Source organism: Pleurodeles waltl, chromosome 6, assembly GCF_031143425.1.
Source record: "Pleurodeles waltl isolate 20211129_DDA chromosome 6, aPleWal1.hap1.20221129, whole genome shotgun sequence".
Taxonomy (NCBI): domain Eukaryota; kingdom Metazoa; phylum Chordata; class Amphibia; order Caudata; family Salamandridae; genus Pleurodeles; species Pleurodeles waltl.
In genome coordinates, this window is record NC_090445.1 from 579830621 (window position 1) to 579858213 (window position 27593).

Consider the following 27593-nt stretch of genomic DNA (forward strand, 5'->3'; position numbering starts at 1 on the left):
GGATTGGTTGGGGTGGATTGGATAGGAGTGGCTAGATTTGATTGGGGTGGGGTGGATTGGAGAGTGGTGGGGGAGTTTGGAGTTGCATGGATTGTAGTGGATTGGACTGGAGTGGGGAAGTTTGGGGGGTGTATTGAATTGGAGTAGGTTGGATTGGTGTGGGGTGGACTAGATTGGATTGGAGGGGGTAATAAAGGTGGTTTGGAGTGGGTGGATTGGACTGGAGTAGGGTGGATTAATGTGGACTGGAGTGGACTGGAGTGGGTTGGATTAAAGTGGATTGTATTGGAGTGGGATGGATTGGGGTGGTGTGGATTAACTTGACTGGAGTGGAGTGGATTAAAACAGTGGATTTGATTGGAATGGGGTGAATTGGAGTGGGTGGATTGGGTTAGACTGGAGTGGGGTGGGTTGGAATAGAGAGGGGTGGGATGGATTGACGTGGGTTGGATTGGACTGGGGTGGATCGGACTGGGGTGGATTGGACTGGAGTGGGTGGGTGGATTGGAAAAGTTGGGTGGATTGGGGTGGGGTGGATTGGATTGGGGTGAGGGATATTGGATTGGAGTAGGGTAGATAGGACTAAACTGGATTGGGGTGGATTGGATTGGTGTGGGGTGGACTGGAATGTTGTGGGTGGATTGGATTGGAGTGAAGTGGAATGGAATGGAGTGGGGTGGATTGGATTGGGTGAGGTAGATTTGATTGGAGTGGGGCTCATTGGAATGGAGCAGATTGTTTTGGATTTGAGTGAGTTGTTGGGATTGTAGTGGGGCAGGGTGGAGTGGGGCAGCTTGGATTGGGGCAGCTTGGTGTGGGGCAGGCTGTTTTGGATTAAAGTGGAACAGATCGGAGTGGGGCAGATTCTATCGGAGTGGGGCAGATTGCTTTGGAATGGAGTGGGGCAGATTGCTTTGGAATGGAATGGGGTAGATTATTTTCGATTGGAGTGGAGCAGATTGGCATGGGACAGGCTGTTTTGGATTGGAGTGGGACGATATAGAGTAGGGCAGATTGTTTAGCATTGAAGTGCTGATGATTTTATTAGGGTGGATTGGAGTGGGATGGATTGGGTTGTTGTGGGGTGTACTGGATGGGAGTGGGGTGGACTGGATGACAGTGGGGTGGACTGTAGTGGGGTGAATTGGGTGGATTGTACTGGGGTGAGGTGGATTGGATTAGATTGGGGTGTATTGTTTTGGATTGAATTGGGGCAGACTGGAGTGGGACAGATTGTTTTGGATTGGGGGCAGACTGGAGTGGGGCAGAATGTTTTGGATTAGAGTGGGTCAGATTGGAGTGGGACAGATTGTTTTAGATTGGAGTAGGGCAGATTGTTTTGGGTTAGAGTGGGGCAGATTGTTTTGGATTGCAGTGGGGCAGATTGGAGAGGGGCAGGTTGTTCTGGATTGGAATGCAGCAGATTAAAGTGGGGAAGATTGTTTTGGATTGGGGCAGATTGGAGTGGGGCAAACTATTTTGAATTGGAGTGGGGCAGATTGGAGTGTGGTAGACGGGGGGATATTGTTTTGGATTGGAGTGGGGCATATTGTTTTGGATTAGAGTGGGCTAGACTGTTTTGGACTGCAGTGGGGCAGATTGTTTTGGAATGGTGCAGATTGTTTTGGATTGGAGCGGTGTGAACTGCAGTGGGGCAGATTTGATTGGGTGGGTTTGGAGGATTGAAGTGGATGGAATTGGGTTGATTGGTTTGGATGGGAGTGGGGTGGATTGGGTTGGATTGTAGTAGGGTGGATTGGGGTGTACTGCACGATTATGTGTTAAAGCATCATTTCAGAAATTATACATAATAAAGAAACAATGTTGCTTTGTAATATTGAGAACCAGGTAATCGTTGTCTTTTGAGAACAGCGCCCACAAGCAAAAACAAAAGAAAACATGAGTGCAAAGTGAGAACAGATGACATGGCAAAATGAAAGAAAGTTAGCTATAAAAAATAAAACTTTGCAGTTTTGTTTGTCCTGCCAAGCATGTTTTTGCCAGTCAAGCCTTCTGTTTTCAGGGCACTAGAAATCAAAAAGAACAAAATAGTATCTCAATCACGTCGGGAGCAGTGGATGGGCACTGATTAAGTTGAATCAACCAGTGCTTGGTCTCTGCTCCACACTGAGAAACGGCAATGATGCTTGGCCTGCAGTGACAAATTACGAGGTTCTAAAGAACAGTGCCATGCTAGCCAACAAATGGTAAGCGGCAGGCGGGCTCTAAGCCCTTTACTGTATACAACAGATTCTTGCAAGCAAGATGCATGTACAGACTCGACCCTAAACAAACCAAATAGAAAAATCAAAATGGCCACTGCTGCGTCATGCAGTACCCACCTTTGAGTGGTTTGTAACAATTCCAAGTTGGTAGCGTGTGTGTGCACACCTGTGCCTGCAAAATATGCACACATAGCAGGCATCTTGGAATATTTGTGTCCATTTCAAAGTGGGCATCGTGAGCGGGCCTGTGTAACGATACGTACCCACATTAATCATAACTTACCAGTTTCTATTTTGGCTTTTTTACTTAACCACTCCATTGTGTCTGCGTCATTCTAGAATATAAACTTAAAATAAACAAAGTACTATGGAAGAGCAGAATTTGCGGGCCGATAGCACGTTACAGATGAAGGGCTCTTAAAAAAATATATATGTACAAAAAGCAGGGCAGGAAATGGTGGGGAGTATTGAATGCACATGAGTTAATAGAGCCTGGGGACCACTGGGGGATTAAAAAAAGAGTATATGTATGTTACTTTTATGATGTTAACATCCACGGAATGCTGTGGGCTGTAGGAATTCTGATGGACAACCCTTTTAGCTAATGCCTAAAGCCATATGAATAACAGTAGCTAATGGCTAGTTGGTGCTGTCCAAAAGCCCTTTTCTGTAAATAAATCCCTGTGTGTATCTGTGTGTATGTTGTTTGCTTTGTGTGTGTGCTGTGCGATGATAATAGCACCCACAAGAGATATAAAGCGAGACCTAAAAATTAGATAGAATTTCTTGTTTGTACCACATAGAATCGGACTAATATACAAATAACAAAGATGTTACCATACAAAAAATATAAATGGCCAGCCAGAGGTATTTTACGAAAAGAAATAAGTCGTTGATAATCTAATAGGTCAGAAGAGCACATAAAATTAGGTGCAGTTGCCGTTTGGACGAGCTACTCCTGCAGACGGCTTTCACATTCTGTAGTTTAACATAACAAATGCCTGGACTGTGGCGTTTCCATCATGTAGAAGAATTGTATACGCTAGGGCAGTGGGGTTAACTTTGTATGTACCTAGAACTGCATGAACCGTTGGGGATCACAATGTAATTACTACCTTACGAGTGAAAAGGTTTACAAAGTATTTTTGTGTGGCTGGCACAACAGCCCAACAATGATGCGCACAGGTTTACGGTGCGATGTATAGCTTCGCCTACAAATCAAAACACGTTGGCATTCACATCGCCTTTCCCTCAAACATACACCTCTCATGCACACACTCACGCACCACACATACACACACACCACATTAGCTCCTACCTACACATACACTCTCTTCCTCACAAACACACCAAACCATTCCCGCCCGCACATACTCATTCATACATTCGTATGCAAATCTGGGTGACTGCATTTTTCTTGCTCCCAGGACAGTGACGGGCTGCTTGTTAGGTGGCAGAACAAGAACATGGATAACATGATTGAACTGCACAACAAGTCTCCAGTGTGGAATGATGACACTCAGTCCTACGTCTTAAATTTCCATGGTAGAGTCACTCATGCATCCGTCAAGAACTTCCAGATTGTGCACAGCAATGACCGTAAGTGACCAGTAACTCCTGATTTGCGCATAGCAATTAACGTACAAAAGCACCACTTCCTAAAGCATGTACTTTAATTGATTTAAGATTTCAAGAAACATCTGTGTATCCTTATATGAGCATTAGCTTCTAGAAGACACAGAAAACGGTTAGGAGTTACGATGAACATTTAGGCCGTGCACAGAAATACCTGCACTTCAGCACCAGCTTATAAAGTATACATAAAGTACTGTAACTAAAAACAGGAACTCCTAGATAATACACAGGAATCATTAAGTGAGGCAGATTATTATAGCGCTATCATACTCATGACAGTTAATGCATCTGTTTTCATCAGTGTTCTTGGAAACAGAGAGTCTTTGGTTCTTATGTACAGAACCACTGGAACCAGGGCTCTTTCGAGTTTTGCCATATCCTCCAGGACTAGAGCCAAGTTCTATCATATATCCTCTGACTAGAGGCTTGCCTCTTTTCCCAAAGCCGTCGGAGACTAATGTCTCTGTGCAAAATGGGAACTGAAGTGAGTACCGATGACTGAGTTCAGTGTTCCTCATCAATACAACTAAAAATGAATGCCGATCCCCAGGGAGTCTCTTGAGGCTCATATGCTTACTGCAAATAGCTGCACGTGAGTTTAAGAGGGTTTCGCATGTTCTGTTATGGTATTTGTTTTTGATGCTGTGTAACATTAAGGAGAGGGGGACTCGTAGTGCCATTGATAAGATGACTGCAAAGTCTAGGAAAAGAGAACAAGGTAAGTAAGCCTAGTGGCTTTGCTGATGAGACACAGTGTCAATGATCTTCAATTTTCGTGGTTGTTTCTCAATCTGGTGGATTGAAAGAGAATGAGAATTCCAGAAGGGGGCAACTCGTACAGAGAGGACCTTTCACTACCTGCCAACTCCACACAAGAAGAAACTGAAGTTCAGGAGTTTGATAATCCAAAGGTTTGGGGAATGGTGTGGTGGTGGAACTTCTCATTGTGGCAATGCACAGCGTCGTGGTGTGGTGAAGGGCCGTAAGGAGTGTAGCCATGTAACTGTGTTAGTCAGTGTAGTTGAGAAGACATGTTGGTCTTGTTGCCAATGAGAGACCTGCTAAGAAGAAGAAGCCTAGAATGTTGCCTTGGTCATGGTCTCATTTGGTGGAAAGCCGGAAAGAAAGAAATTGTCTACAGAGCATTTTTACAGAGCAGTGCTACAGCAGAGGGGACCTGGCAGATAGTGCGGAAGCTTTTATCTAGGCGTGACACACTGTCAAGGCTGTGCGGGGGAGGAGGTTACTCTGTTCTTTGGTTCAGATGGCATTGTTCTAGCTGTGAGAGCCAAGAAGATTCCAGCCTTGTTTGGGTTCATTTGACCTTCATCTTGGACTTAATTGTTCTTACCCTTTAACGTTTTCATGTTTTTCAACTTGTTCGGCTTTGGCACCAAGGGAGCTTTGTTAAGCGACGCAGGGCCTACAAGGAAAGTTCAAAGGGAGATTCTGAGATAAAATCAAGAGAATTATTTGGCTGTAGTCCACTTGCATTTTTTGCTAAGGAAAGTGTGGAAACATTACCACATTTTCGGCAATCAAATAAGTTGTTTCGTGATAAAATAGAGAGAGAGAGTACTTGTACGAAAGCATGCTTAAACCAGATCCATGTTTTCACTTCCCTTTTCAGGATTTCTAACACATGTATGAGTTTGAGTGCACATGTGCTTATTTGTTTCTGTATATTTGTTATGTGATGTGGTTGCATGTCTTGCCCGTGTGTCTGTGGGACCTATGTGCTTCAGTGTGTCTGTGCTACTTATTTATGTCTGTGCCTTTTATATTTCTGTTTCTCTGTTTGAATGCATCTGTAAAGGTGTATGTGCGTGTGTGTATATGTCTGTGTGTGTGTGAGAACTGATTTTCCGTGTGTGTGTGTACGTGCGTGGTGTGTGGCAGTATATATACATGCCTGCTTGGGTCTCTCTGTTAGGATGCATACGTTTCTATGTCTAAGCATTTGTGTGAGTCACTTCGGATGTGTATGTATGTTTATGTGTTTGTAGGAGGTGACTCAGTGTGTCTGTGGACCTTATTAATGTCTTATGTCTGTGTCTTTATATTTTTGTTTCTCTGTGTGAATACCTTTGTAGAGGTGTGTGTGTTTGAAGTGATTTTCCTGTTTGCCTGGGCGTGTATCTTTGTGCATTCTTGCCTATTTTTAAGTTGTGCATGATTGTGAATACTTGTGTGTTTCTATGTGTATGTATCTGTCTGAGGGTTTTTATGTTTGTGAGTGTGTGTCCTTTGTACGTGTGTCTGTGTGCGTTTTCTTTCTTTTTCTGGGTTTATACACATATATATATCTGTGTGATTGTGTCTACATGGATGCATATTTGTATTTTAGTGTGTGTCTAAGTTATTCATTTGTGGGTGTCTCTGCATCAGAGTGTGAGAGCATTGTGTACTGTGCATCTTAGGGTTTGTATGTGTCTGTTTTTTTCTGTGCATATTTGTAGGTCCCTATCTGTATGCATCATGTATATAGTTTATATTCTGATCAGTGTATTTCTGATGGACACAACTACCTGTGGATTCCTCACCTAATGAATTCTCCCCTTCGTAGCAATCGACGGAAACTTCTCTCTCTAGCTCTGCACGTCGGCGAGGACGTCACAATTGCTCGACTCGACGCGGCTCCGTGTGACATCATCGTGGCAATAAGAGGTCCTTGCCGCCGCGCTGACGTCAGTTCCCTTTTTTCCGTGCCTTCGATAACGGTTACTTTTCTGTTACCTGTATCGTTAGCTCTTCGGAAGGGGTACTTTGTGTATTTCCATGATGTCGGCTCCAAAGAAGTCGGGTTTCAAGCCCTGCAGGGAATGTGGAGGTCGCATGTCGGTGACTGATCCACACAACGATTGCCTTTGGTGCCTCAGTTCCGATCACAACATCCAAGAATACGGATCCTGCCAGAAGATGAATCCGAAGGCGTTGAAGCAACGCAAGGCGAAGTTATTCTTGGCGAGGTCCAAGAAGGAGAGGAAGCGGCACCATCGGTCCTCTTCTGGAAAATCGTCCCATAAGAAGCGGCGTCATCGTGACTCCCAACGTCGGTCCAGAAGTCGGTCGGCGTCGAGGTCTCCATCGTCCTGGCGCCGCAAGTCTTGCAAAGTGAGTCCGACGGTGTCCCCTCAACCTGCGACACCGCAGGCGTCCACGGCGCCGTCAGTCTTTGAAGTCGTGGAGCCTCAGAGTCATCTGGCTTCGCCGGTGCATCCAGAACCTGAAGAGTCCAGCCTGGCGCCGACTCCACAGAGTTATCCTTCATTCCCGGCTCCGGCGGCATTCCTTAATGCCATGTTTCAAATTTTTTCAAAATATGGCTCCGGGAGGTGGTGCACCGGCTGGCCCAACTGGTCCCCTGGCTTTCAATCTCGGCGTTCTGGCTCCATATAAGCCAACGCCGTTTATGCCATTTTGTTCGGCTGGAGACCCAGGTCAGGCCCTTATACCGACAGCGCAGCCCTCAACGTCGAGGGAGAGACCTTCGACGCCGGTGTCGGAGGTGATGGAGCCGAGAGTTCGGATGTCGGCGTCGGATGCGGGTGCCTTGTCCATGGCACCGATGGATCCATCTGCGGCGTCGGGTGGATCTGAAGAACCTATCATGACGTCTTCCCGGCACCATTCACCGACGTCGTTGGGCTCCATGTCGACGCCGGGGCTCGAGGCCAAGTTGAGGTCATGTCGAAAGGCCCTTAGACTTTTAGAGGAGAGGGAATATCAACAGCAATTCCTCGAAGAAGGGGAGATCACTGATCCCCAGGGTGACTTCCCTGGGCTGGACACTGCAAGTGGTCTTGACACTTCTCCAGAGTATGACCTGGCCTCCCCGGGTTAATATACAGAGGAGGCAGCCTCTTACCACTCTGTAATTAGGAAGGCTGCAGCCTTTCTGGATTTTCCCTCACCGACAGCGCAGGTGAAGACCAACCTATTGACTGAGGTTTTGCATCCTACTACAGCCATGGCGGATCCTCTTCTACCATTTAATGAGGCCCTGATGGATCCGATCGAAGAGGTTTGGAAGAAGCCAGTCACCTCTTCGGCTGTTAGTAGGTCGGTGGCCAGGCGTTATAGATCTGCGCCTGGGGACCCGGAGTTTTTGTCCAAACACCCTTTAGCAGAGAGCTTGGTGGTACAAGCATCCTGCTCTCCGAGGTCGGCCCCTGGTTCGTTTCCGGGAGTACCATCGGACTGGGAATCCAAGCGGAACGACCAATCAGCCAGGAAGGTGTTTTCATCTTGCAGCATGGCTCTAAAATCTGCCAATGTGACTTGTATTCTGGGCAGGTATATCCATGCTATAATGGATGCGACGAAGACTGTTCTTCCAGACATGCTCCAGGACTTGCGTGGTCTTCTTTTGGATGCTCAGGCGGCGGCTACGCAAGTTATTCAGACAGGGCTGGATACCACGGACTCTATTGCAAGAGCCATGGGGACTTCCGTTGCCTCCAGACGGCATGCGTGGTTACGCACTTCCGGATTTTCGGCTGACGTCCAGTCTATGTTACTGGATCTGCCTTTTGATGGGGCAAAACTATTTGGTTCAAAGGCAGAACCTGTGCTAGAGCGCTTTAAAGAATGTAGGGCCACTGCTAGATCTTTGGGTCTGCAGGCTGCTTCCACCCCATTTCGATCTTTTAGATAGCTGCGTGTTTTTGGAAGAGGGGCTTCCTTTCGTGGGAGGTCACAGCAGTCGGGGCAGCAGTCCTCCAGCCTCCCTTATCGTTCATACAGGGGGCGGGGTAGAGTCCGCACAAGAGGGGCCACCCAACAGCAGCACCCTTCCTCTTCCTCTTCCTCTGGAGGGTTACCTCAAGGAAAGCAGCCCTAGTCCTCTTGCCATTGTCCCTCATACCTCTCCGGTAGGGGGTAGGCTTTCTCTTTGTCTCCCCATATGGGAGTCCATAACAACGGATTCCTGGGTCATCAGTTTGGTGAGAAAAGGTTACGCCCTTCCCTTTCGGGAGATTCCTCCTCCCTTCCCTCCCCGTCCTTCCTTTTGTTCAGAAGATCATCTCCTGCTGTTAGAACAGGAGATTCTCTCCTTATTATTGAAGGGCGCAGTGGAGTTGGTTCCAGAGCAAGAAAGGGGACAGGGGTGTTATTCCAGGTACTTCCTGATCCCCAAGAAGAATAGTCGTCTGAGACCTATTTTGCACCTGAGGATTTTGAATTGGTTCCTCAAACAGGAGAAATGCAAAATGCTGGCTCTAACACAGGTGCTTTTGGCGTTGAACAAGGAGGATTGGATGGTGTTGGTCGACTTGCAGGATGCTTATTTTCACATTCCCATTCTCAAGTCGCACAGGAAGTATCTCCGGTTTGTGGTAGGATCGCAGCACTACCAGTTTGCGGTCCTTCCTTTTGGTCTTACTTCCGCACCATGGGTCTTCACGAAGGTAATGGCGGTTGTTGCAGCACACCTCAGGAGGAAGGGAGTAGCAGTATTCCCTTACCTGGACAATTGGTTGATCAAAGCCGAGTCTCCGGGGCTTGTGTTGCATCATCTGCAGCTGACAACCCAGTTGTTGTTCAGTCTGGGTTTTTCAATAAATGCACCCAAGTCTCACCTAGAGCCCTAGAGGTGGTTTTGAGGATCAGGGTGGCTTTCCTCCCCAAGGTGGTGTCTCCATTTCACTTGGGACAGTCAATAACTCTCTCGACGTTCTACCCTCCTCCGCATCCATCTAAGGAGGAGGAAAGACTCCATCGTCTGGACCCTAGGAGGGCTCTCAGCTTTTATATCGACAGGACGAGAGAGTTCCGGTTGGATGAACAACTCTTTATCGGATACGTGGGGAAGAGGCAGGGGAAGGCCGTCCACAAGAGAACACTCTCCAGGTGGGTCGTTCTTTGTATAAAAATATGTTACTCATTGGCAAAGAAGGATCCTCCTGAGGGGATCAGAGCCACCATTCCACCAGGGCCAAGTCAGCCTCATCAGCTTTGGCCAGGGGTGTTCCGATGGTGGACATCTGTAAGGCCGCGACTTGGTCTTCCCTCCACACCTTTGTGAAGCATTATTGTTTGGATGCGAAGGTGCGGAGGGATGGCCATTTTGTGCGGTCCGTGCTGCAGGGGTTCCTGGTTTGACCAGACAGACACCCTCCTCTGAGGTGGTGCTGCTTTGGGACTCTATTCATTAGGTGAGGAATCCACAGGTAGTTGGATCCATCAGAAGAGCAAGTTACTTACCTTCGGTAACGCTTTTTCTGGTGGATACATTAGCTACCTATGGATTCCTCACGGTCCCTCCCACCTCTCGTTGTCTGTCTGGTCATTCCAGGATCTCCTTGGTGTGCGCTTCAGTGCTTTGTTTTCAAGATTTCTTTATATGTATATATGTTTATAGTTGTTTTTCAGACTATTTTCAATTTTGCAGACTGTTCATGATGGTATGCTCCTTTTAAGGAGTTAAAAAAAAAAATGTTTAGGTAAAGGTTTTCTATAAAGTCTATTTTTGTTAAATCCTGAAGGGTGTGAATTGTCAGTGTTCTCTATATGTTTCAAAGGCATGTCAAAAGTGGTGTGAACTGACATCAGCACGGCGGCGAGGACCTCTTATTGCCACAATGACATCACGCAGTGCCGCGTGGAGTCGGGCAATTGTGAAGTCCTTGCCGACGTGCAGAGCTAGAGAGAGAAGTTTCCGTCGATTGCTACGCAAGGGGAGAATTCATTAGGTGAGGAATCCACAGGTAGCTAATGTATCCACCAGAAAAAGCGTTACCGAAGGTAAGTAACTTGCTCGGTAAGAGTTGAGGATGGGTATGTTTGTGTGTGTGATGTATGAACAATTGGTGTATGCGTATGGTGTGGTATGGATGTATATGGCGTGTGTTTGAGCGTTGTTTGGGTATCTCCATGCTATGTAGTGGGAGTGTCTGTCCGCTGGCTTTTTCTGTGTTTTTCTGGGCTTGCAAGCATATATGTCTGTGGAATTGTGTCCAAGTAAATGCATATTTGTACCTAAATGTGCTTAAGTAAGTCATTAATTCATTTGTGTGTGAAAGTGTGTGTGTGCATTGGGGTGTTGTGTGTTACGGATTGTATTTTGTATATGGCTGTTTTGTGTTTTTCTATGGGTATTTCTAAGTCCTTGTCATGTGTGCGGTTTGTTCTGGTTAGTATATAGTGTATTGTGACTGTTAATGGTGGGGATTTTTGTGAATGTGTTATATATGGCGTATATATGTGTGGCGAATAAGTATATGGTGTAAATGTGTATGTGTCTTTTTCTATGCATTACAAAGTAGTATGCGTCTGGGATTTTTTCTGCTGATCTAGGTCTGTGTGCATATATGTCTGTGTGCTTGGATCTACATTGATATATATATCAAAGGTATTCATTTCCGTGCGTTAATGTTTGTAGGAAAGTGCCACTTTTTGACACGGTCACCCCTACTTTTTGCTCACTGATACTGATGTTGTTGATTGTTAGTGCACTGGGTCCCTGAGAACCAGGCCCCTCTGCCAGTGCTCATTCCTCAAACAAGACAAATGCTCAATTGCAACCCAATTGGCAAGGACTTAAGCACTCCTGTAAGTCCTTAGGAAATGGTACCGAGGGCATAGGTACTAAAGAGGGTCCCTAAGGGCTGCAGCATGTGTTATGCCACCTTAAGGGACGCACAAATAAACTGCATGCAGACTGCCATTGTAGGATGCGTGAATAGTGCAAACTATTCCAAAAACACAACATTGCACACCAATGAGTGCAATGCCCACTGCATATATTATATGTACGTCACCCCTACAACAGGCCTGAGAGCTGTATGTTAGGGTGCATTATATTACATGTGAGGACACAACTGCATGAGTAGATGTACACCTGTAATACCTAGTTCCAGTGCTAGGCACTGAAGGTGTGCATGAAGCATTTTGAGAAGTGAGTGGTCATATAAGGGGTGTAGTCATCCTGTGGTAAGTAACCCATTGGATACTACCATACACTCCCTTAAACATCCTTAAATTCAGTATTTAGGGGTCCCACGACACCAGAGATTCAGATTTGTCTACCTAGAAACAGAAGGAGAACAAAAAAGAGCAGTCACCATGAGAACAGAGCACTTACGCTTGACTTGGCACCAAACCCTGCCCTGCTGCTGGTACCTCAACAATTGCACTAACCAAACTCATCCAAAAGTTGTTCATCCTCCCAAACCCATGGAGGACCATCCATAGAGGACCATCCAGCGCTTCACCAACCAGCTAGCATCTCCCTTGTGGTGGAGGAGCCACCACCCTGCAGCTGCAGGCACTGACTGCATCTATCCGGAACACCCTTTTGCTGACCATCGGGCCCACCCAGGAAGCATCATGCCAGAAGGAGGCTTTTGTGGCTCTAGGAGGTTAGCCCCGTCTGTCTGCCGAGTTCTGAGATGCTAGACCCTCCAGGAACCCCCCTGCACCAATATCCTGGGTACCAGACCACTGGCATCAACCAAGGCTTGTTGAGTGTCCAATCTGGACACCCCTACTGCCAAAGCCGAACTGCACAATGTGTAACTTCAGAACCAGGGAGACCACACCATGAATGGCCCTGCTGTTATGTTTTCCTTCCCCTCTGCCGGTCAAACCCAAGTAGCGTGAAAGACTCCAGTGCTGGACAAACACCTCTGCACCCGAACCCCACACCCCAGGTTCATGCCAACCGATTGTGCCCCCTTGCTCCAAAGACCCTCACGAGCTGAGTCCCCCTTGGGGCTCTATCGGTCTTGTCCCCAAGTCCTTCCTTGCACCCTGTGTTCGCAGCTACCCATTGCTTTCTCCAGTGAAGCGTTCAAGGCTACCAACCCGACCAGCACCTATGCACCCGTAAATGCCAGGGCTGGTAAACTCAAACTGCTGGTGGTTCTTTGGACCTTGGCCCTCCCTAGCCCCTTAAGCTCCACAGAGCACCCATGAACTCTGTCTACAACTACCCCTATGCAGTAAATGTCTTTTTCCATAGGAAACCATCACTGTGTTCGAGGAACCTGCCTCAGAAACCTCTACTGATGTATTTTTTATGTTTTCTCCTAAAATCGATAATTCCGAAACTACTTACTTGATTTCGATGATCTTGGTGTCTAAAATTGTATACAAATTTGTGCAATTTTTATAATTTGGTCTAGGATTTCTTTCTTTTTTTTTTTTATAAATACTTTTTATTGATTTTGCAAGGAGATAAAAACAATGATACATACATTTAACACGATGCCAAGGGGCATCTAACAGCGGTCGAACCCATTATCCCAGGCAACACATTATAATTGAAGGTTATACGCAGCCTAGGAGCACGCTGCGGCCTCCCACTTCCTCCATATCTTATTATATTTGTTCGGGCATCCTCTAGCCTCATATACGAGTTTTTAACGTTGCGCGCACCAGTCCACCCCGTCTCCTTTTAGTCAGTGCTGGGGCACCCTTGGCCTTCCAGTCCACCATTATATCCCTCTTGGCCACCAGGCATGCCACTCCAAGGAAGATTCGATCCGGTCTCCTCAACCCAGTGTCTCCCATGATCCCCAGAAGGAGGGGCAGAGGCGCCCTCTCTATGTCTTCCTGTAAAACCCCAGAGACTTCCTGCAAGACAGCTTCCCAGTAGGTCACCATGGCTGTGCAGGTCCATACCCATGTGGAAGAAGTCGGCTACGGGGTTCATACAACGGGGGCACTCCGCTGTGGGGCAGAGGCCCGCTCTGTGTAGTTTGGTGGGTGTGAGGTAGGCTGTGTGGAGATAGTAGGTTTCTATTCATCAGAATCGAGTAGCCATTGTTAGGGTGCGTGGGGCCATCAGTGCTTCATCCCAGTCCATCTCTTCCATGGGGCCCACCCACCCGTCCATCTCTTCCATGGGGCCCACCCACCCCTCCCATCTCTGGCGGAGCCCCCCCCAAGGAACCAGCGGTGCCGGTGATCAGGGTGCGGTATATCTGGGAAACACCTCCCCTACCCAGGTCCCCCATCAATGCCTTTGCCTCCATGGGGCTATACTCGGGTATGATATCCCCTACTTGGACATGCACTAGTAGGGCATGGCGGAGCTGGAGATACCTGTGGAACTGTGTCTTGTTTAATGAAAAGAGTTTCTGGAGGTCCTCAAAAGACCGCATGTGTGACCCTCCCCAGATGTCGCCCAGTGTGGAAATACCTATGTTATCCCAATTCTGAAAACCCTCCAGGCCCGCCACCTCTGCCAAGTGCCTCCCGTGCCATAGGGGGGTCTGCTGGGTAAGACGCCCCCACCACCCCGACAACCTCTGAGCCATCCGCCATCCTTGTAAAATCACTTTGGTCACGTCTGGGACATCCCGGGAATCGGGCCCCCGTAGAGGGCATCAAAGATCCGTGGGTAGCCCATCGTCTGAAGTTCCAATCGGTATGCCGGGTCTGTCCACCCACCCAGTCATTAATCACGAGCAAGTGCATCGCGAGGTGGTAGTATTGGATATTGGACATGCCCAAACCCCCATCATAGACATCTCTCTGGCAAGTTTTGAGTGCCAGTCGTGGATTGGCACCGCTCCATATAAATTGGCGCGCCAATGACTCCATCTCCCCGAACCATTTCTTGGGGGTGGGATGCGGAAAGTTTTGCAATAGATAAAGGAGCCGAGGGAGGATCATCATCTTATAGAGCGCTATTTTACCAAGCAGGTTAAGGGGGAGGGTCCTCCAGCACAGGAGGTCATTCCTGATTCTTCTAGTTAGTGGTGTAATGTTGAGTTCCCATGCCAACTCAGGGAGAAGTGAGATATGTATTCCCAGGTATTTAAAACTGTTTCGTCTCACTGGGATGTTCCGTTGCGAGTCCACACAGTCTCGGGAGTGATGTAGGGGAACCAACAGGGACTTGTCGGGATTTAGAGTTAGTCCCGAGGCCTCCGCGAAGAGGCCCAGGATTTCTAAAACGCGGGGCCGCTTTTGGCCGGGTTGGAGATGTATAAGAGGACATCGTCTGCGTATAGCGCCACACGGTCTTCTGAGCAGGTGGGCCAGGACCAACCCTCGATCAAAGGGTCCCTTCGCAGCAGTGTCGCCAAGGGCACTATTATTAGCGCAAAGAGCAGAGGGGATAGTGGGCATCCCTGTCGAGTTCCACGGCCAATGGGGAACAGGTCAGAGACCACTCCGTTCACCTGGACCCGGGCTGTCGGATTAGAGTACAGTAGTCTCACTAGGCCTCGGAATTTGGGCCAGAGTCCGTTTCTTTGCCGAACCTGCTCGAGATAGGACCAATCCACTGTATCAAAGGCTTTTTCAAAGTCGAGCAGAAGTAACGCCAAGGGTGTATGTGACAGGGTCTTGTGGTGTGCCGGGGTCAGATGTAACCATCTAATGCAGTGCCTAGTACTACGAGTGGGCATGAAGCCACATTGGTCGGGGTGTACCAGTGTTGGCATTACCTCCTTCAATCTGGAGGCAAGGATCGAGGACAGCACTTTGATCTCGGTATTTGGGTTTTGGGGATCACTATAATTGTAGCTTGGTCGATCTCAGTGGGGAAACGGCCCTGTCTCTCAGCTTCCTCGTACATGTTGAGCAGGTGGGGACCTAGAATATCGCTGCATTTGCTGTATAATTCTGCAGAGAATCAATCAGGGCCTGGGGTCTTGCCCGATGCCAGGCTGGAAATCGCATTGGTGATTTCCGCGAGGCTAATGGCTTCATCTAGCCTGTCCCTTGTCTCCAGGGAAACTCTGGAAAGAGTAATATCGTTTAAGTGGGGGGCCTCTCTCTCAATAGTGGGACGGGGGTGCTTTGCATATAGGCAAGTGTAGTAGGAAGCAAAACTCTGTGCGATTTCAATAGGTGTTTGGAGAGGGAGCCCGAGTCCTCCAAAATCTCAGGTATAACCCTGTTGGCTAGAGGGCGGGTGGCCAACCAATGCAGAAGTTTCCCATTTTTGTCCCCCCAGCCATATATTCGGGCTGCTGAGGCTCTCCAAATGTGCTTTGCCGATTCTAGCATTATGTGCTTAATTTCGTCTCTAACCACAGTCAGCTGCCTCATGGTAGAGGCCGACGCTAAGGTCACTTGTTGGCGCTCCAGTCTTAAGGCCTTGGCCTCCAGCTCGGAGACTTGAGAGTTCTGGTCTCGTTCACGGGAACGGAGAAGGTGTTTGGCATGCCCTCTGAGGGCAGCCTTACAGGCTGCCCATATTGTACCTGGAGATCGGACCGATCCCAGGTTCAGTTCAAAATATTGAGTGAGATGGTTCCTGACCTCGTGGGTGTGGTCATTGTCTTGTAAATACCATGCGTTCAGGCGCCACACCGGGCGTCTGGAGGGGTCCGTTCCTCCCAGCCGGACACGTACTGGTGCGTGGTCTGAGACCCCCGAGGGAGTATCTCCGCACCTGTGACGGTCGAGATGTCTAAAGCGGGCATGAACACAAGATCTATTCTGGCTTGCGTCAGGTGGGCAGCCGATGTGTGTGTGTATTGACGTTCCCTGGGGTGCCAGGTTCTCCACACCTCACATAGGCCAAGGCTCTCAGCCCAGCCGCTGAGAGTCGAAGCTCGGCTTGATCTACTAGCGGTAACCTCGCCAGACACATCCAGGCTGGGGTCGAGAACAGCGTTAAAGTCTCCTCCCAACAGGGTGGCCCCTTGGGGAAGTCCCGCTGCTACCTGGCGGAGCGAGAGTAGGAAGGCATCAAGTCCCGCCGGGGGGGTGTACGCACATACAAGGTTCATCGGCGACCCATGAAGAATCCCCGTGACTACTACAAATCTGCCCTGTGGGTCGGACTGCGTGGCTGTAATCACCATAGGTAGTGAGCGGTGGAGTAGAATGGCCACCCCTCTAGAGCCTCTGGAGAAGCCCGCGTGATATGCTCTGTCGTATCCTCCTCGCGCAAGCATGGGGCACCTAGACCCGAGGAGGTGGGTTTCTTGTAATAGGACCACTGAGGGGGAGTATCTGCGGAGAGTGCTGAATACTGCGGACCTCTTGATCTTATCTAACAGGCTGTTTATGTTCCAGGAGAGGACCTGAATTAATGAGGGCCAGGCGTGGGTTGCGTAGGTGCTATATAATGCTGGGTGTCTGTCTGTGGACCTAGGGACAACCGTTTCAAACATAACAGTGAAATATTAGAACAACAAATGAGGCTAACCAACACGTTACTATCTAACCCCATTTCAAACTCTCCCCCCCCAACCGCCCCCCTCCCCATACTCCCACCCCGGAAGCATCTGTCGCCCAAAATACCCAACCAGAACCAGACAGCCAGTAGAACTGTCGTTTAGGATTTATTTCTTGAGTGTGTGTACCATTTAGTGTGCAACAAATGCTAAACACTCTCCTCTGATAAGCCTAACCTCCTCGACCATACTACCACAAATAGAGCACTTGGGGATAAATAGAAAGCCCTGCAAAACCAAATAGGGGTCATCTGGACTTTTTGCATAGTGTACCCTTAGATTGGCTCACTGCATAAAAAGCCAACTTCCTACATTTGGTGGATCAGTGGTGGGATATAAGGCTTTGCCTTTGCTATACCACTTGGTCAATAAAAGATTCCACTAAAAAAATCCACAATTGACATTAGTCAGAAATATATTCGCAAATTTTTTGATTTTTCTAAATTTTCTTATTTAAACTGTTCGGGCCTTGTGTTAAGTCCCCCAGTTCATTGTTTAGAAATTTAAAAAGTGAGCTAGTCAGTTAGGCCTTAAAAGTCTCTTTAGAATTGTGTCAAATTTCTAAAATGGTTCCAACTGTACTAAAAATGTCTGGCACAGAGGAGGTAGTGCAAGAACTCAACCTGACCCCTTATGTGCAGCTTAGCATGCAGCAGTTAAGGAACCTCTGTAAAGCCAACAGGGTTGCTACTGGCTCAAACCCTACAAAAGCAAGCCTCCATGGGGCCCTTACAGAATTTGAGACAGCCCAGTTGGAAAAGGACATTGGCACCTTTGAAGAGATATGGTGACAATTGGACAGAAATCAGTTCCCCAGGGGATAGTTCCCCTACCTTAAACAGAGAGAACGAGGACCAGGACAGAGACCTCTATCCTACCCATGTACTTCGAGTGACTTCCACTTCAGGGAATAGGTCAAGAACTCAAGGCACATAGAAGAACTAGACGAGGAGGATGTATATTTTGCAAGACTAACCAAAAGAGCAGCCCTTGGAGCCAAAATCCTGGCAAAAGAAAAAGAAAGGGCTGAGTTGGGTATAGCACCCATGGATGGTGGCAGCAACAAACTAACTAGGGAGAGAGGGTACATTTTTGATCCCAAAATCCATAAAGGGATTGACCTCAAATATGTTGAGGGTGATGACTTTACAAAATTGTCTACAGCCTTTGAGATGGCTTGTAAAATGAGAAAGTTACACCAGAGACACTGGGGCTCTCTATTGTCTGAGTTGTTCTCAGCAGCGTGCAGGGATAGACCCCTGACATTTGATGAGGAAGAAGCTGAGTCCTATGACCACATAAAGTGTTACCCTGATTTAGGGTTTTGGGTCCACTACTGAAAAGTACAGGATTAAGTTCCAGGAGACTCAGAAAACCTTGAGTCAATCCTGGGTAGATTTTCAGTCAAAACATTAGAGGGCTGGTTGAAAGGCAGTAAAGTACAAGTTTATGAGGGGCACTTTGATTTGCTAATGAAAGAGCATCTGTTGAGTAATTATACCTCTTACAAACTGCATCAGTATGTAGTGGACTTAAGGTTGGTCTTTCCTCAGGAGCTGGGTATGAAGGCTGACCGCTGAGTCAAAACAAGGCTGTCCAGAAAGATCCATGGTGGGGCTGATCAAAAGAAAGGGATACTGATATAGGACACAAAGGGGAAAGACCCTAGGAGTCTTCTAGAGGCCCCCAAAAACCTGTTCAGGAGGGTGGGCCCAGAGATTCTTCCCAGTTCAAGGGTGGGTACCAGGGTAAGAACTGGGATCCCAAGAAGGCTTGGTGCCATCTCTGTAAACAGACTGGTCAACAAACTGGGGGATTTAACTGTCCCAAAAAGGTTACCACTTGTTGGGTACCCACAGGGGTTGCTAGTCTCCAGGTGGGGTTGGATATAGCTAGCTGTCTGGCCCAGTAACCTGGAGAAATACAGACAGCGACCACTCATAAATGGGATTGAGGTAGAAGCACTGATGGATACCGGTACAAGTGTCACCATGGTGACTGAAAATCTGGTATCCCCAGAACAATACTTAACTGGTCAATCCTATCCAGTTATCAATGCTGATAAAATTACCAAAGTGCATTTCATGTATATGGTGTCCTTGGACTGAGGGGAAGTGGGTGGAGGGGTAATGAACAAAAGAACTTGGTTGTGTCCTCTGCCTTACCAGTACAATGTCTGCTAGGGAATGATCTGAGAGACGTCAGCATGGGCTGAGGTAGAGATGCATTTGAATGGATAAAGTGCGTAAAACCAAAAAGACATTGAAGCGCTGTCACTAAGTAAGGCAAACAAGATGAGGTGAACTATAATGGGAACTGAGCACAACGTCACCAGGGAAACCTCAAACATAGATGTTATGAAGACGAAAATAACCAGGTTTTTACCTGCCTATGAAAGATCAGATAAGAGTTCATCCTCCTGGTAGATTCTGATATAATCTTCCCCAGCCTGGCAGCTTCCACAGAGAACGCTTGTTCGCACCATCTATCATTCTGAAACCTGGGGATCACCACCTTCCTCTGCCCTGTAGATCACATCAATCGGCTGGAGCCTACCAGTTTAAGGCGGCCCTAAGATAACATGCAACATGCTGATGGAGGGCCGCATAAACCAGGCACAGGGCTTTAAAAGTCACACGCTCCCTTACTGGCAACCAATGGAGAGTCCCCAAACCCTCCCTTACCACACAAAATTTTGGTAGACCCAGGACCAATGGAGCAGCAGCATTTTTAATGACTTGTAACTTATTTAAAGAATACTGATTGGCATTCAGATAAAGTGCACTGTAGTAGTCAAGCCGAAATGTATTTAGCGCAACGACCACTAATACCCTGAGTTCCCTGGGTAGAAAAGAGAGTATTTTCTTTGAGATCTTAAGAATCCAGAAACAAGAACTCTCTGTTCTATAGACCTGTGTATCAAAGGTCAACATATTGTCAAAGATCACCCCCAGATTTGTTGCCACGTCAACCGAAACAGAAAGTGGCCCACAAGTTTCTGGCCACCAACTGTTAGTCCAGATCAAGTTCTCAGCCCCAAAAGCCACAATTTCTGTCTTCTCCCCGTTCATTTTAAACCAGTTCTCCTTCATCCATAAACTGACCTCGGCCATACAAGTACTACATTTGTTAGCCACCCCTTCACAGTCATCAGAGATGAAACAATTTGGGTATTATCAGCATAGGAAGAGACTTGAAGACTAAAGGAGCGCACCAGTTTTGCCGGAAGGGTGACACACAGGTTAAACAGTGTGGGGCTGAGGGATGAACCATGCAGGGGGACACATGAAAGCTGAAAGGGATGAGCCCTGAAATCCCTGCATCTGACTGTAAGGGTCCTACTAAGAAGGACTCCAGGAGGTTTAAAGCAGCATCCCACAGTTCCACAGATGAGAGTCCATGCAGCCATGCTAGGGATACATGAATGGGTTTGTGTAAAAACCAGAGCACAGAGAAAGACCCAGAGTGAAAAGGAGGTCCTGAAACCTGGAAGAATGGCCACAAACCCTCCAAGAGAAAAGGCAGGAAAGCTGGGAAACCAACTACCAAACAGACACAAGCTCAGGTCCCCACTCCTTATGGAGAACACCTATCAGCCGTAGAGGGAACTGAACCTCAGGAGCTCAGGCCTTACACACCAGAGCTCCTAGGTCCAGGGGAATCCTCTATGGAAGACAGAGGATTCTGATAGAAGATAGAGGAGTCAGGGACAGAGAACCTGTCCCACTCTTAAAAGCCAGAGACAGCAATCTGCTGCATAGGAAAAGGAAGATGTCAGTGGTTCCCACAGGACCTATTGTGGGATGACTACTATGCACTTAGGCCACAGCCCCCAAACTTGGTGCCACTAGATGTGTGGTTGTGCCTGGGATGTACAGGGAGTTCTTACTCACTTTGACCCTTGGCATCCCTCTTGTTGGACATGTTGGCCAGACTAAAACGTGGAATAGGTTGGTTGCCCAATGCTACTGGCCAAACATGTCCCAGAAAGTAAAGGAGTTCTGTAACTCCTCTGTTTCCTGTTAAGCCAGTAGCAAGACAGGTGGAAAACCAAAGGGCCACTTAATTCCACTCTCAGTGGTTGGGGTCCCCTTTCAAATGGTAGGGGCTGACATTGTTGGACCCCTTGACCCTCCCAACTGCTTCAAACAACAGGTTTATCCTCTTATTCTGGTAGTAATGGATCATGCCACCAGGTATTCTGAGGATTTTCACTTTAGGAGTGTCTCTGCTCCTGCAGTTGCTGAGGCCCTCTTATGTATCTTTGTTAAGGTGGACTTCCCTAAGGAAGTTGTTTCAGACAGAAGTAGTAACTTTGTGTCTGCTTACCTAAAGGCAATGTAGAATGAGTGTGCTGTGACCTTTACATTCATCACCCCATACCATCCACAAACCAATGGAAACTTCATGAAAATCTCAGAAGGAGATGGTATGTCCAGTTACCATGCCTGCTTTTCACCTACAGAGAGGTGCCACGGAAGGGAGTGGGCTTTAGTCCCTTTGAACTTCTGTTTGGTCATCCTGTTAGAGGTCCTCTGAGTCTAGTAAGGAAAGGCTGGGAAAAGCCTCTCAAAGATCCCAAGCTGGTCATAGTGGACTTAGTGCTTGGCCTTCTTTCAAGGATAGCTGAGTACGTGGATAAGGCCAACCACAATCTTGGGGCAAGCCAGGAGCCCCAGAAGCAATGACTTGACTGAAAAGTGGCACTGGTGGAATACCAACCAGGAAAAAGGTTATGGGTTTTGGAGCCTGTGGCACGTAGGGGCCTCCAGGACAAATGGAGTGGACCCTACCCTATCCTTCAAATAAAAGGGAGCGGCACCTACTTGGTGGACCTAGGCACTCCCATGAGCCCTCACCGTGTCATCCATGTGAATTGCCTGAAACCCTTTCATGACAGGACTGATGTGTCTATTTTCATAGTCACTGATGAGGGACAGGGAGAATAGAGTGAACCTCTCCCTGACCTCCTCTCAAACAACCCTGCAGGTGGGTCTGTTGTGGGAGTTATCTTTTCAGACATCCTCACTGGCCAACATCAAGATGACTGCAGGCAAGTCCTGGAGCAGCATGCTGGTCAGACAAACTTGTACACGCATGATGTGGACACTGGGGATAGCCTACCTGTCAAAAACAAAATCTACAGACAGCCTGACCAAGTTAAGGGAAGTATCAGAGCTGAAGTCAGCAAGATGCTGTAGTTAGGGGTCATTGAGCCCTAAGCCCCTGGACTGGCCCAGTGGTCTTAGTCCCCAAACCTCGTTCCAAGAGAGGTAAACCGAGCTGAGGTTTTTTTGTGGAGTACAGGGGTTTCAGTGCAGTCACAAAGCCTGATGCTCACCCTATCCCAAGAACAGACAAACTAATTGACAGGTTGGGTGCAGCAAAGTTTCTCAGTACCTTTGACTTAACATATTGGTACTGGCAAATTGGTCTCACACTAGGAGCCAAAGACATAACAGCATTCGCAACCCCAGATGGGCACTACCAGTTTACTGTGATTCCCCTTGGCTTAAAGAATGCCCCTGCAACTTTCCGGAGGCTGGTTAACAAAGTCCTGGCTGGAGTCTTTTAGTGCAGCATATCTTGATGACTTTACTGTCTATAGCTCCACTTGGCAGGATCACCTGCCCCATCCGGGAAAGGTCCTTGAGGCTCTGCAGAAAGCTGGACTCACTATCAAGGCCAGCAAGTTCCAGATAGTGCAGGGATCAGTTGTGTAATTGTGCCAACTTGTAGGTGGCGGCCGAGTTCAACCCATAAAACCCAATATCCAGACTGTACTGGACTGGGAGGCTCCAACAACTAAGACTCAAGTCAGGGCATTCCTTGGCTTCACCGGCTAATACAGGAGGTTCATGAATGGATATGGTATCATCGTGGCACCCCTCACAAAACTGAACCCCAAAAAGCAACCAAAGAAAGTAAACTGGACAGTGAACTGTCAAGAGGCTCTTAACGCCCTGAAGGAAGCACTGTGCTCAGCACCCATTCTAAAAGCTCCAGATTATTCAAAGAAGTTCATTGTGCAGACTGATGCCTTCGAGCATGGGATAGGAGCAGTCCTATCCCAACCCAATGATGATGGCCGGGACCAGCCTGTTGCTTTTATCAGCAGAAGGCTGCTCCCCAGAGATCATTGTTGGAGTGCCATAGAGGGTGAAGCCTTCGCTGTGGTCTGGCCCTTGAAGAAGCTGAAACCATACCTGTTTGGTTCTCACTTCCATCTTCAAGTCGACTACATACCTTTCAGATGGCTCATGCAAATGAAAGGTGAAAACCCCAAACAGTTGAAGTGGTTCATCGCTCTACATGGGAATGGACTTTACAGTGGAACACAGATCTGGGACTTACCATGCCAATGAAGATGGCCTTTATAGGTTCTTCCACTTAGAAAATTAAGATTCTCGTGGGAAATGTTAGTCTCATTCTCTTTCATTTGGGAGTCGGTAGTGTAGGAAAGTGCCTCTTTTTGGTATGGCCACCCCACCTTTTGCTCACCAATACTAATGTTGATTGGTAGTGAACTGGATCCCTGCTAACCAGGTCCCAGAGCCAGTGCTCTTTTCCTAAGCAAGAGAAATGCTCAGTTATAACCCAATTGGAAAGGACTTTAGTACCCCTGTATATCCCTACGAGATGAAACCCCTGTTCCCCAGGGCAGGGGTAGTAAAGAGGGTCCCTAATGGCTGCAGCATGTATTATGCCACTGTAAGGGACCCACACACAATCTGCATGCAGACTGCCATTGCAGGATGTGTGAAATGGTGCAAACCATTTTGGAAATACACCATTACACAACCCTGCCTGCAGTGGCCACTAACACTGCATATATTATATGTAAGTCACCCCTACAGCATGCCTTAGAGCCCTAAGGCAAGGTGCAGTATATTACATGTGAGGCCACAACCGCATGAGCAGATGTACCCCTTTAATGCCTAGTTCCATTGCCAGGCATTACAAGTGTTCAGGAAGCCATTTTGAGAACATGTACTGGACTCTGGTCATTACGAGTTGCCCAAATACATGATGACTTCACTGAAGATACTGGTGTTTGGTATCAAATACCTCATCTTAATAAATCTGTACTGATGCGAGTATCGGTTTTATTCTCACATGCACGAAGAGGGCAGCTTAGAGGTGCACCCTGAAACCAAATCAACCCTGCAGTGTGCTGGCTGACTGGTGTAAACCAGCCTGGCACCACAGACATGTTTTTGACCCCCTGCAAGGGAGAGCCTGTGCGCTCAGAGGCCAGAAACAATACCTGCTCAGCAGAGGATATTATCACCTCTTTCAGCAGGATGGCTAGATATTTAGCATATCTGGACCGAAGACTTCAAAGCCTGTGTCGCCCTTTGATATGTGACTCTGGCTTCCCCCGGACCTGGGGAATGCCACCTCCTGCCCTAAGGCCCTTTTGGAACTAGAGCAGGAAAGAAAGAAGGCGTGTCACACTTACAAGCTAACCTAAGGGTGGCCACCTGAAATGGACAGTCGAAAAAGGGTTTCACCATCTTGTTTTGGGTGAAACTAGGAATTCTGGGTCAGGGTTATGCCTACTCCCCACAGGAAGTGATTATATAGGGAGTAAGTAGCCCATTGGCTACTACCCTACACTCCCCTAAATGCCCCTAAAATCAGTATTTAGGCCCCCCTTACACCAGAGATTCAGATACGTCTACCTTAGAGCAGAGGAAGGAGAAAGAAGAGCAGTCACTGTGAGAACTGAGGACTACACTGGACTTGGCACCAAACCCTGTCCTGCTGTTGGCACCTTGACAATTGCTCTGACCTGACTCGTCCAAAGCTGTGCATCCTCCTAAACCCTTGGAGGAACATCCAGCTAACATCTTCCTTGGGGAGGATGAGCCATTACCCTGCAACTGCAGGCACTGACCGCATCTGTTGGGTACACCATTTTGCTGCAGGCCCATCGAGGGAGCATCACACCAGGAGGAGGTTTTTGTGGCTCTAGGAAGTGAGCCCCGTCTCTCTGCTGACTTTAAAGATGCTGGACCCTCCAGGAGCCCCCCTGCACCAATTCCCTGGGTACTGGTGCACTTTCATCAGCCAACGCTTGTTGAGTGTCCAGTCCAGACACACCCGCCGGCAAAAATGACCTGCACGACATTGGACTTCAGGACCAATGAGGCCACACCGAGAGTGGCCATGCTGTTGTGTTTTTGTTCCTCTCAGCAGGTCAAACCCAAGCAGCGTAAGAGCCTCCAAAGCAAGTGACTAGAAGGACAAAATCCTTTGCACCCAAGCCCCACAGCTGGGTTCATGCCATCCGACTGTGCCCCCTTGCTCCAAAGACCATCACGAGCTGAGCCCCCTTGGGGTTCTGCTGGACATGTCCTCAAGTCCCCCATTGCAGCCTGTGTTCACAGGTGCCCATTGCTTTCTACGGTGTAGCTTTCAGGCTACCAAGCCGACCAGCACCTCTACACCCAGACACGCCAGGGCAGGTAAACCCAAACTGTAGGAGGCTGGCCTGTCTTATAGTGCTTACCTTGTGGTACTTACACCTTGTGCCAGGTCCAGTTATCCCTTATTAGTAGAATAGAGGTGTTCTAGCAGCTTAGGCTGATAGAGGTAGCTATAGCAGAGCAGCTTAGGCTGAACTAGGAGACATGCAAAGCTCCTATTATACCACTTATATCATATAGCACTATATCATAAGAAAGCACAATACTCAGAGTTATTAAAGATAAAGGTACTTTATTTTAGTGACAATATGCCAAAAGTATCTCAGAGGATACAGTCCCTTAGGAGGTAAGTAATATACACAAATTATACACACACAAACCAAAATCAGGTAAGTAACAGTTAGAAAAGTAGTGCAAACAATGTAGAATCACAATAGAATGCAACAGGTAGGAATAGGCCTAGGGGCAACACAAACCATATACCCCATAAGTGGAATGCGACCTCAGGCCTAGTGTAGGTTGTAGAGGGTCACTGGGAGTGTCAGAAAACACTAGGCTGTCCAAGATACCCCACCCCAAGACCCTGAAAAGTAGGATTAAAATTACCCTACTACCCCAGAAAGACAGTAAAGTCGAGATAGGGGATTCTGCAAGGACAACAACTGCCAGCAAAACACTGAAGACGGATTCCTGGACCTGAGGACCTGTAAAGGAAGAGGACCAAGTCCAAGAGTCACGCAAGTGTCCAGGGGGGGCAGGAGCCCACTAAACCCTGGATGAAGGTGCAAAAGGGCTGCCTCTGGGTGGAAGAAGCCATAAATTCTGCAACAACAGAAGGTGCCAGGAACTTCTCCTTTGGTCAGAAGATGCCCCACAGCGTGCTGGAGGATGCAGAGTTGTTTCCATGTAGAAAAACCGCAAACAAGCCTTGCTAGCTGCAAGAGTCGCAGTTGAGGATTTTGGGTGCTGCTGGGGCCCAGGAAGGACCGGGGGGTCGCCCCTTGGATGAGGAGACAGAGGGGGCGCTCAGCAACTTAGAGAGCCCCCGCAGAAGCAGGCAGAACCCGCAGAAGTACCTGAACAGGCACTTAGAAGATCTGAGGACAGCGGTCGACTCAGAGTCTCAAAGGAGGGTCACACGACGTCGGAGTCCAACTCAGCGAGTTGGGCAGTGCAGGACAGAGTGCTGGAGACCTGGGCTAGGCTGTGCACAAAGGATGTCTTGCAAAAGTGCACAGAAGCCCGAGCAGCTGCAGTTCACGCAGTACACAGGATTACTGTCTGGCGTGGGGAGGCAAGGACTTACCTCCACCAAATTTGGACAGAAGGGCCACTGGACTGTGGGAAACACTTGGACCCAGCTCCTGTGTTCCAGGGACCAAGCTCGTCAGGATGAGAGGGGACCCAAAGGACCGGTGATGCAGAAGTTTGGTGCCTGCGTTGGCAGGGCGAAGATTCTGTCAACCCACGGGAGATTTCTTCTTGGCTTCCAGTGCAGGGTGAAGGCAGACAGCCCTCAGAGCATGCACCACCAGGAAACAGTCGACAAAGCCGGCAGGATGAGGCGCTACAATGTTGCTGGTAGTCTTCTTGCTACTTTGTTGCGGTTATTCAGGCGTCCTGGAGCAGTCAGCGGTCGATCCTTGGCAGAAGACGAAGAGGGAAGTGCAGGGGAACTCTGGTGAGCTCTTGCATTCGTTATCTGAGGAATAGCCCACAGGAGAGACCCTAAATATCCCACAGAGGAAGATTGGCTACTGAGAAAGGTAAGAACCTATCAGGAGGGGTCTCTGATGTCACCTGCTGGCACTGGCCACTCATAGCTGTCCATTGTGCCCTCTCACCTCTGCATCCAAGATGGCAGAGATCTGGGACACACTGGAGGAGCTCTGGGCACCTCCCCTGAGAGGTGCTGGTCAGGGGAGTGTTCACTCCCCTTTCCTTTGTCCAGTTTTGTGGCAGAGCAGGGTTGGGGGTCCCTGAACCGGTGTAGACTGGTTTATGCAGAGAGGGCACCATCTATGCCCATCAAAGCATTTCCAGAGGCTGGGGGAGGCTACTCCTCCCCAGCCCTTCACACCTATTTCCAAAGGGAGAGGGTGTAACACCCTCTCTCAGAGGAAATCCTTTGTTCTGCCTTCCTGGGACCAGGCTGC

The 27593-nt window shown here is 48.3% G+C and overlaps 1 protein-coding gene across 3 annotated transcripts in view; it reads left to right on the forward strand.

Annotated features, from left to right (window-relative positions):
- TULP1 (TUB like protein 1) overlaps positions 1–27593 on the forward strand; it is a 594937-nt gene that overhangs the window by 561626 nt on the left and 5718 nt on the right. For all 3 annotated transcript variants that reach the window (XM_069238767.1, XM_069238766.1, XM_069238768.1), the window contains one exon: positions 3653–3824. In XM_069238767.1, coding sequence (XP_069094868.1) covers positions 3653–3824 — 172 coding nt within the window. The remainder of the gene's footprint in view (positions 1–3652; positions 3825–27593) is intronic.